At 25.3% G+C, this 12,037-nt stretch overlaps 1 protein-coding gene across 1 annotated transcript; it reads right to left on the reverse strand.

The window, feature by feature from the left end:
- Positions 1 to 4,411: 4,411 nt before the first annotated feature.
- Positions 4,412 to 11,290, reverse strand: LOC145844322 (uncharacterized). The gene is made up of 10 exons (XM_082951712.1): positions 11,125 to 11,290; positions 10,797 to 10,965; positions 10,403 to 10,489; positions 10,051 to 10,298; positions 9,717 to 9,920; positions 9,312 to 9,400; positions 9,138 to 9,210; positions 8,196 to 8,390; positions 5,344 to 5,441; positions 4,412 to 4,446 (listed from the first exon to the last, which is right to left on the reverse strand). Exons 1-9 carry the CDS (start codon positions 11,275 to 11,277, stop codon positions 5,349 to 5,351), a joined length of 1,311 nt encoding a protein of 436 aa, XP_082807838.1. The 5' UTR covers positions 11,278 to 11,290; the 3' UTR covers positions 4,412 to 4,446; positions 5,344 to 5,348.
- Between the last annotated feature and the right edge of the window lie 747 nt (positions 11,291 to 12,037).

Consider the following 12,037-nt stretch of genomic DNA (forward strand, 5'->3'; position numbering starts at 1 on the left):
AATTCGAAAAAATAAGTATGTAGATATTATTAAAATCTACTAGCCAATTTTTTTTTTTTTTTGCATACCTTAAACATTTTCAAAATACTTTAAAATTACTAAAAATAACTATGTTTGTTACTTTATTTAAGCCATATCTCAAAATATATTTAATTTTTTGCAAAATAAAATTGCCGGTAGGTATTAATAGGACCTACATATATATATTTTATACTTAACAAATATTTATTACTTTTTTACTTGCAGCCCTTTCAATTGTTTTTAAGAATTTGAATTGTCAGAGTTTAAATAGTCGTGCACCCATTTAGTATGTTTTTATTTTTCTAAATCCTTGGGATATATAATAAGCATTTCTAATATTATATACAAAATGTTTAGTGATTGTTATTTTGTTTGCAACTATTGCAACTAGTATAAAAATGAGGTATCAAAAGTCAGATAGAACAACTATATGAAAATTTTTTTCTAAAAGTGTGTTTAATTTTTTATTATTTTTATTTGTGGCTAAACTTGAAAAAAATAACTATTGCTTTATTAGTAAGTATCTATACGCTTTGATATTTCTTTGAATCATAAACGTTATTTACTCATAGAATACTTTTTTTTGGTCTTCTTTTATTAGTTTTACTTTTATTAAACTTTGTTCCTCAAAATTTTCAACGATGACTGAAAATATCTGTTTAAAAATTTTAATTGTTACAAAAAATAAATTTGTGTTCCTAAAATAGTAATATTAATCAATCGTATAAAAATAGAAGACAAAATTCTTCTTGTACCAAACTTATAAAAACATTTTATGGTTAAATATTTTATAAACCGATTAATGTTTACACAAAGCATTCTTAAGGGATACTTTGTTTATTTAAAAAAGTATCATTGTTAAAAATACTTATTAGTAGAAGTTAAGATATAGCATATTGTTTATTAAAAATGGCAAAAAGAATCTTAAATAAAATTCAAGTTTAATTTTGAATTAAATGAAAAGGTTACTAAGAAATGTATAGAAATCTAGCAACACACTGTAAAGAAAAGCTTATATACAAATATATAGTGTAATTAAATAAACTTAAGCACTTTTCCTAGAGCCCACATTTATTAAGAAAAGTAAATTTTAAAAATAAACTAAAACATATGTTTCATAAAGCTAAATGTTTAAATATTCTGCTGGTACGATTTTTAAAAATCCTTAATATTTGTACTGTACAACATTCAATAATTACGTCATAATGTTTTTTTGTTTTTTGTATAACTTTTAAACCTTTATTTACTAAAGTGCTATTTACTTTGAATTGAACTAGCTGAAGATTAAGACATTATTTTTTGTCCTAATGAAAAGTATGTTCTGGAATTTTTTAATCACATTTGCCTAACAAACTATTAAAAAGCCCTTAAAGTGGGCTCTGTAGAAAGCGATTAAGTTTAAATAATCATTTTGTTTTCTATATAAATTTATGTATATCAAAAGATTTTTTAAAAGTTCTGGCCAATAGTGCTTGCTAAGGAGTGATTTTATATTTTACTATGTAAAAACAATATGTTTATACGACCGTTTCGTATATGAGATTAATAACCTCATATAGTCATCAATAAATCTATAGTTTATTAACAGTGTTTAATAGAAGTGTAGAATTTTAAAATTTTATAATTATATGACGTAGTAATATTAGAGATTGTTTGTATAGTAAGTTTGAAAAAATACGCTGATCTTGTTAGTTTAAGAATTCATGCATTTTGAAAAGTTTGGAAAGGTATAAAAAAAAACGCTATAAACTGTATTAGAAAACGTTTTAAGCTATTCGTGTTCCCGGCTTGATTTAATTTGATTTGCGATTTTAGAGGCTGTTTTTACTGAATGAAATTTTAAAAAGCAAGATTTTTACAGATAATTAATTTGGATTATATAGAGATGACGGACTATGGATAACAAGAAGTAAGTTACCGAAATCAGCTGATAACACTGCTAAATATTTGATTAAACTATTTAAACAAAACGGCTTTAAAATAACAACAGAATCAGGATTAATCCGAACAGATTTTTTAGATGTGTCGTTCAACATATTAAACTCAAGTTACCAACCCTACAACAAACCAAAGTCACCAAATTTATACGTAAACAACAACTCAAATCACCCCCGACAAGTACTAAGACAACTAACCGAACCAATAAACAGAAGACTAATAAAAGCATCTAAAAATGAAGAATCTTTTAACAATGTAAAAGAAGTTAACCAAAAAGCATTAATTTCTGCCAATTGCAAAGATACTCTGAATATAAAAAAAAGAAAGATTGATAGATAAGACCATCCTATTAAAAAGAAATAAAAGACAAAGTAAAAAAGATACAATATTTTTCAACCCACCGTTTAGTCTAAATCTAAGTTATAAAATAGGCAAACAATTTCTAAATCTGATTACCACATCCTTTGGTAAAAACCACACATATGATTTAATATTTATCCGCAACGTATTTAAAGTACCTTACAGTTGTACAAGTAATTTCAGAAGCAAACTAATGACACTAAACAATAAAATATTTAACAAAAACAATATAAACGATAAAAGCAACACCAAAGGTACACTTTGCAATTGCAACAAAAAACCTTGCCCTTTAAACAATCAATGCCTAGGTACAAACATAATATATAGAGCAACAAAAACATCAAATAAAATAACCAAATAGTACTTAGGATCTACAGGAAATAGATTTAGACAAAGATATAGGAACCACAAATCATCATTCAACAACATCAACAAATGACATAGAACAGAACTGGCAAACTATATTTGGAGTTTAAAAGATAACAATACAGACTGCAAAATTAAATGCGAAATACTAAACAGGACAAAATCAAAATTCAGTACTAAATTCGGCTGCAAACTTTGCAACTTAAAAAAAATAGAAATTGATAAATCTGAAGGACATAACACTAAACAAAAAATGCGAAAGACAAAATATATACATACATTACCTAAAATTATTTTTTTTTAAGTTCAAAACTGACTAAATATTAAATAAAAGTAAAATTAAGCCGCGATCACGAATTTTACTTTTAAACATAGTTTAAAAAAAATTTCTAATACAAACTTTCCAAACTTTTTAAAACGCACAAATTCTTAAACTAACAAAATCAGAGTGTTTTTCAAACTTAAATTGCTTCACAAAAACTTTCATTAATACTACGTCATAATACTCATAAAATATAAAATTCTAAACTTCTGTTAAACATTGTTAATAAACTTTAGCTTTACTGATGAGTATATCAGGTAATATATCTCACATACGAAACGGTCGTATAAAGCTATTGTTTTTTACGTGGTCAAATAAGTATACATAAGTTCTAAATTTTAAATGAACTTATATAATTTTTAAATTTTGCTTTATACTTGTTAATTGTATGTACCAAAAAGCAAAGACGGCTTACTCTATTAGTAGAAAAATGTAATTCAGATATATTTATAAAAATTTCGGAAATAATTTTATTTTCTTCGTCGTTTGATATGTCATAAGGCAGTTTTATGCAAAAAACTTCTAGTTGAATAGTAGTTAAGACTTTTTTTGTTAATATAAATAGTTCTTCGTTGCATTCTCTTACGTTTGAAAATCCAAACTTCTCCATCTTTTTAATAATTGAAACTAATTATTGTAAATCAATTTTGGAAACTTTAATTATGTATTTAAACAGTTGTTACAAGCTCGTAGTTCAAGTTCTAATAAATAAAACTTAATATTACATCTTAAAACTTTGCTGAAATATATTTTCTAAATTAGTTAACACTAATTATTTTTTTGTCATGAAATATTATAAGAAAAATATGAACAAATGTTAAAACAAGTTGATAGTATTATTTTCTATAAATTAAATCTAGCTATAATTTTTTTTTTTTTTAAACTAACTTTCACGCAATATTTAACTTTTTCGGATTTTAGTAATAATATTTTCAAATATTCTTATTTGAGTGAAGTTTCGATTTATGTTTTAATTAATTATAAACTAAGGACATTAGTTTTTTTTATGAAACTAGATGAAATTTTAAGTCATAAATTTCATTATACACCATGGTTTCTCAAAATCATTTTTGTAGTCGCCCATTTGGCAGAAACTTAAAAAACTATCGCAATCTTTATTAGATATCGCTCTTTAGAGAAATTGATTGAAGAATACTTATTCGTTTTCTAAAAATAATACTTTACTTTTAGTATATAGTACCTTTGTTTATTAAAATAATAAAAATACCTATTATAGATAAAACCATTCAAAATTTTCAACAAATGTTATCATAAACTTATAACTGCTTCACTAAGCTTTGTACAATTTTAAGTTTTGTCTTGTCTTTATACGTATAAAAACTTTAATTTAACTTACTTTTGTTTTCGAATCACGGAGGTAGTCTAAAAGTTTTATTATTGCAAATTCATCAGAATCACTAACATTGAGTTCAATATTTCTATAAAATAAAGTCACTGAGATTGTTTAGTCATATAAATCAAGAAAATTTATTATTTAAATTTTATATATTTTTAAAATGTAAGGTTAAGATTCTTTTTGTTAGTTTTCAACTTTAATTAAGGTGTTTTAGAATACCTATATTCATATCTTTAGTCTTTTACTTAGTTTAAATGTCAAATTTTATGGATATTAACAATCTCTAACAAAATAATTTACATTTAGTATGGTTACATGACAATTCAAACTCCTACATTTCAAACTCTGACAATTCAAGTTATTAAATAGTTTTTAAAGAACTATATCTAAAAAAGTAATCAAAATTCGAAAAAATAAGTATGTAGATATTATTAAAATCTACTAGCCAATTTTTTTTTTTTTTGCATACCTTAAACATTTTCAAAATACTTTAAAATTACTAAAAATAACTATGTTTGTTACTTTATTTAAGCCATATCTCAAAATATATTTAATTTTTTGCAAAATAAAATTGCCGGTAGGTATTAATAGGACCTACATATATATATTTTATACTTAACAAATATTTATTACTTTTTTACTTGCAGCCCTTTCAATTGTTTTTAAGAATTTGAATTGTCAGAGTTTAAATAGTCGTGCACCCATTTAGTATGTTTTTATTTTTCTAAATCCTTGGGATATATAATAAGCATTTCTAATATTATATACAAAATGTTTAGTGATTGTTATTTTGTTTGCAACTATTGCAACTAGTATAAAAATGAGGTATCAAAAGTCAGATAGAACAACTATATGAAAATTTTTTTCTAAAAGTATGTTTAATTTTTAATTATTTTTATTTGTGGCTAAACTTGAAAAAAATAACTATTGCTTTATTAGTAAGTATCTATACGCTTTGATATTTCTTTGAATCATAAACGTTATTTACTCATAGAATACTTTTTTTTGGTCTTCTTTTATTAGTTTTACTTTTATTAAACTTTGTTCCTCAAAATTTTCAACGATGACTGAAAATATCTGTTTAAAAATTTTAATTGTTACAAAAAATAAATTTGTGTTCCTAAAATAGTAATATTAATCAATCGTATACAAATAGAAGACAAAATTCTTCTTGTACCAAACTTATAAAAACATTTTATGGTTAAATATTTTATAAACCGATTAATGTTTACACAAAGCATTCTTAAGGGATACTTTGTTTATTTAAAAAAGTATCATTGTTAAAAATACTTACTAGTAGAAGTTAAGATATAGCATATTGTTTATTAAAAATGGCAAATAGAATCTTAAATAAAATTCAAGTTTAATTTTGAATTAAATGAAAAGGTTACTAAAAAATGTATAGAAATCTAGCAACACACTGTAAAGAAAAGCTTATATACAAATATATAGTGTAATTAAATAAACTTAAGCACTTTTCCTAGAGCCCACATTTATTAAGAAAAGTAAATTTTAAAAACAAACTAAAACATATGTTTCATAAAGCTAAATGTTTAAATATTCTGCTGGTACGATTTTTAAAAATCCGTAATATTTGTACTGTACAACATTCAATAATTACGTCATAATGTTTTTTGTTTTTTGTATAACTTTTAAACCTTTATTTACTAAAGTGCTATTTACTTTGAATTGAACTAGCTGAAGATTAAGACATTATATTTTTGTCCTAATGAAAAGTATGTTCTGGAATTTTTTAATCACATTTGTCTAACAAACTATTAAAAAGCCCTTAAAGTGGGCTCTGTAGAAAGCGATTAAGTTTAAATAATCATTTTGTTTTCTATATAAATTTATGTATATCAAAAGATTTTTTAAAAGTTCTGGCCAATAGTGCTTGCTAAGGAGTGATTTTATATTTTACTATGTAAAAACAATATGTTTATACGACCGTTTCGTATATGAGATTAATAACCTCATATAGTCATCAATAAATCTATAGTTTATTAACAGTGTTTAATAGAAGTTTAGAATTTTAAAATTTTATAATTATATGACGTAGTAATATTAGAGGTTGTTTGTATAGTAAGTTAAGTTTGAAAAAATACGCTGATCTTGTTAGTTTAAGAATTCATGCATTTTGAAAAGTTTGGAAAGGTATAAAAAAAAAACGCTATAAACTGTATTAGAAAATGTTTTAAGCTATTCGTGTTCCCGGCTTGATTTAATTTGATTTGCGATTTTAGAGGCTGTTTTTACTGAATTAAATTTTAAAAACTAAGATTTTTACAGATAATTAATTTGGATTATATAGAGATGACGGACTATGGATAACAAGAAGTAAGTTACCGAGATCAGCTGATAACACTGCTAAATATTTGATTAAACTATTTAAACAAAACAGCTTTAAAATAACAACAGAATCAGGATTAATCCAAACAGATTTTTTAGATGTGTCGTTTAACATATTAAACTCAAGTTACCAACCCTACAACAAACTAAAGTCACCAAATTTATACGTAAACAACAACTCAAATCACCCCCGACAAGTACTAAGACAACTACCCGAACCAATAAACAGAAGACTAATAAAAGCATCTAAAAATGAAGAATCTTTTAACAATGTAAAAGAAGTTAACCAAAAAGCATTAATTTCTGCCAATTGCAAAGATACTCTGAATATATAAAAAAAAAAAGATTGATAGGTAAGACCATATTATTAAAAAGAAATAAAAGAAAAAGTAAAAAAGATACAATATTTTTCAACCCACCGTTTAGTCTAAGTCTAAGTTATAAAATAGGCAAACAATTTCTAAATCTGATTACCACATCCTTTGATAAAAACCACACATATGATTTAATATTTATCCGCAACGTATTTAAAGTACCTTACAGTTGTACAAGTAATTTCAGAAGCAAACAAATGGCACTAAACAATAAAATATTTAACAAAAACAATATAAACGATAAAAGCAACACAAAAGGTACACTTTGCAATTGCAACAAAAAACCTTGCCCTTTAAACAATCAATGCCTAGTTTCAAACATAATATATAGAGCAACAAAAACATCAAACAAAATAACCAAATAGTACTTAGGATCTACAGGAAATAGATTTAGACAAAGATATAGGAACCACAAATCATCATTCAACAACATCAACAAAAGACATAGAACAGAACTGGCAAACTATATTTGGAGTTTAAAAGATAACAATACAGACTGCAAAATTAAATGCGAAATACTAAACAGGACAAAATCAAAATTCAGTACTAAATTCGGCTGCAAACTTTGCAACTTAAAAAAAATAGAAATTGATAAATCTGAAGGACATAACACTAAACAAAAAATGCGAAAGACAAAATATATACATACGTTACCAAAAATTATTTTTTTTAAAGTTCAAAACTAACTAAATATTAAGTAAAAGTAAAATTAAGCCGCGATCACGAATTTTACTTTTAAACATAGTTTAAAAAAAATTTCTAATACAAACTTTCCAAACTTTTTAAAACGCACAAATTCTTAAACTAAGAAAATCAGAGTGTTTTTCAAACTTAAATTGCTTCACAAAAACTTTCATTAATACTACGTCATAATACTCATAAAATATAAAATTTTAAACTTCTGTTAAACATTGTTAATAAACTTTAGCTTTACTGATGAGTATATCAGGTAATATATCTCACATACGAAACGGTCGTATAAAGCTATTGTTTTTTACGTAATCAAATAAGTATACATAAGTTCTAAATTTTAAATGAACTTATATAATTTTTTAAATTTTGCTTTATACTTGTTAATTGTATGTACCAAAAAGCAAAGACGGCTTACTCTATTAGTAGAAAAATGTAATTCAGATATATTTATAAAAATTTCGGAAATAATTTTATTTTCTTCGTCGTTTGATAGGTCATAATGCAGTTTTATGCAAAAAACTTCTAGTTGAATAGTAGTTAAGACTTTTTTTGTTAATATAAATAGTTCTTCGTTGCATTCTCTTACGTTTGAAAATCCAAACTTCTCCATCTTTTTAATAATTGAAACTAATTATTGTAAATCAATTTTGGAAACTTTGATTATGTATTTAAACAGTTGTTACAAGCTCGTAGTTCAAGTTCTAATAAATAAAACTTAATATTACATCTTAAAACTTTGCTGAAATATATTTTCTAAATTAGTTAACACTAATTATTTTTTTATCATGAAATATTATAAGAAAAACATGAACAAATGTTAAAACAAATTGATAGCATTATTTGTTATAAATTAAATCTAGCTATAATTTTTTTTTTTTTAAACTAACTTTCACGCAATATTTAACTTTTTCGGATTTTAGTAATAATATTTTCAAATATTCTTATTTGAGTGAAGTTTCGATTTATGTTTTAATTAACTATAAACTAAGGACATTAGTTTTTTTTATGAAACTAGATGAAATTTTAAGTCATAAATTTCATTATACACCATGGTTTTTGAAAATCATTTTTGTAGTCGCCCATCTGGCAGAAACTTAAAAAACTATCGCAATCTTTATTAGATATCGCTCGTTTAATAGTTATTTAACTGTTTACTTGTTTGCCCCATACTAGTTATTTTCTTTTTATAGCAAAGTTACCTAACTACTATAACTATTTTTAAAATTTTTATTTCAACAAGACTGTTACTTTTCAATAAAACTTTGAAGTACATGTTTATAATTTTTTTAAAAACTTGTAGATTTTACATAAGTACTATGAATGATTAGCAGTTTTGTTATAGATCAACTAAACATACTTTTACTTGTGAAAACAAGGAAATTAACTTTGTGTCAGTGTGAGTTGAATTCAAACTTTCAGCAACAACAAACCTGGTTTTTAAAAGTATTATTAAAGTTTAATATCTTATTTTTTAAAAGCAAATAAAATTATCTGTAAATCAAACAAACAACTTAACATAAGACAAATAAACCAGTTTATGTAGGCAGTTATAAATTTTCCAGAAACTTTAAATTTGAGCAAGTTAGTTATGTCCCAGTCTTCAAGTTCTACAATTATTTCCTGTGTTTATATAATGTTTTAATATTTCACTATAGCAAGTTGCAAAGAGTGATTAAACTAGCAACGCTTCAATTAAAAAAAACACATATATTAACTAATAAAAACCAAACTATAACAATGTATCGTAATACTAACAATATAACTATGTTAATATAACTGATTATTTAATTTTTATAGATAAAAACTATTTTTGCCCCAAAATAAACATTATTGTGAGAAAAAGTTTGAAGGAATAAAGTATTAAGCTTGAAACACGTGCAAACTGTGTTATACAATGCACAAGCATGATTTTAGATTAAGTAAGTGTTATACTAACTTGATTTGTACTCCTGCTACCAGAAACATTTTCAACAACTTTTTCTGCAAGTCTATAACTAATTTTTTTTTGCATTTCATCTTTTACTGAATAGTCCAACTTAATAAAAAGTGTTTTCATTTTACGGTTAGAAATTAGTTCTAAGCATTGTTTAATAACTTCATCAACAAATAGTTTCACATAATGCAAACTAAACTTTTCGATCTGTTTATTTTAATACCAGTATTAAACATTATATATGATGAAGCTACTGTTAAACATAACGAGATTTATATTAATCAGTTTCAATTAGTTTTGCAGCGTAAAATGTTTGAAATTATAAATAAAGACACACATTAACATTAATAGAAGAGAGAGAGTTTGTTATTTTTTTCATATCATTCGAATTAAAACTGTCATATGAGTTGAATCTTATCTCTTCTATTTTGCTAGTAAATTTTGTGATAAAATCGAGATCATTGCAAATTTTTTTATGATCAGTCCATATATTGAATTTATGGTTTTCTAGCTTTTGTTTTAGCTGATTCACAATGTTAGTCTTACATATTTCGACATAATCTGTTCTTATTACGTATGAATGATCTGTAAAAATAAACAAAAAAATACTCAAATAGTTAAATTAGAAAAATATATTTGCTATAACAGTTTTAGTTATATTTTAGTTCTGTTTGTTTAAAGCAACTAACTAAAGGTTTTTTCTCCATGACATTTTATTATATGTTCTGTTGATGCTTGAATGAGCTTATCTTTCCTTTGGAGTAAATCGTTCGAGTCTAATAAATGTTTATGTTTTAGAGACTGTTGTTTACATACATAATAGCTTAAGAACAACAGTTTATATATTTATACTTATCATCATATAAACATATTTCAACATTTACGGAATAAATAAAAATGGTGTCAAAGTTTCTTCCACTAGCTTCTCGTACTTAACTTTCTATTACAGCTTAAAAATATTAACTGCTATTTATATTGTAAAGTATTAAAAATGACGTACACTAATCTTGATAAACTATTATTAAAAGCTAGTTTTTTTTAGAAAAAAGAGGGTTAAGAATCAACAATAAACAAAAACCATACCAAACGAAATGATATTCATCAGCGAAATTAAAAACATCCGTACTGTAGAAAGTTTATCCTTTCTCTTAGGACTACCAAAACTATCAAGTTCAGGAAAAACTTGTGGCAAGAACCAACAAAACTGATTAAATGAAAGTCTTAACCAGGCATGTTGACAGGTTAAGTATTCCTGTAAAAAGTGTAGGCACATAAAACTAAAGTAAACATTTCATGATTACATAAAAACCAACACTAATTAGAGTTATATATACGTTTCCCTAATTCTAAGCTAAAAAATAGACAGAGGTCTTGTATACTAGTTTAAAAAGTTTAAGCCTTTTTGACCTACCTGTATGCTCTGATGAGAAAAATAAAACATGCATGGTCCAATAAGGGCAGCACTTGTGTCCCCATGAATTCCGATAATAAGGTCCTGTACATCTTTCGCCTCTATGTTGAAGTTTTTGAGGTCGTTTTGATTTATTACAACCGACCCAACCATAGTTTTAGTAAAAGCTAACTTTGAAATCTTTTTAAGATTGTTTTCGTCTTGAATTTCTCCAGCGTTGTGAGATGAATGCTGCAACCGTCTCAAAAGCTCGTCGAAAAGATTGGCTGTTGATTGAACAACCTTCCAAATTTCCACACTTCCGACTAGGTCATACAGTTGGCAGAATATGCGTAAGAAAAGAGGACAGTAAATCAGCTGTTGCACTCTTGGTGATTTTTCTAAAAGCTTTGCAACTATTTTGTCAACATCCCTAGTGTTTATATAAAACTCCATAAGAGATTTCATGTCTTGTTCGGTCAAATCATCCAAAAAAAGCACATGATCTGGTTGTATGTCAGGATGGAAATTTAGGATTGAGTGCGGCCTAGAAGTTAAAACAAGTCTGACGTCTGGTAGAACTTTTCTTGACAAAAGCAGAAACATTAATTCGGAAGGGTTAAACTCTTCCTTAACTTCTACTTGAGATCGAACTTTTAAACCTTCAAACTTTATATCAGTTTGATCAAGACCGTCAAAAATGACAGTTATAATGTTTTGATTTTTCAGTAACCATTTAAACGCAACATCTAAGTCATGTTCTTTCACTTGGAATCTGTTAGTTAAGTGCATCAAAGGAAGTCTTAGTAACAGCTGTTTTAAACTAATTGGTTTTTTTGGATCTAGAAATGCTAGAGGCACGAACACACAGCGTCGCTTTTCTTCTATTGTTTTGAGGACTACTCTCTTGCTAATAGTAGTTTTTCCTGCACCA

This window comes from Thalia democratica, chromosome 9 (genome assembly GCF_965202585.1).
Source record: "Thalia democratica chromosome 9, ktThaDemo2.hap1.1, whole genome shotgun sequence".
Lineage (NCBI taxonomy): Eukaryota > Metazoa > Chordata > Thaliacea > Salpida > Salpidae > Thalia > Thalia democratica.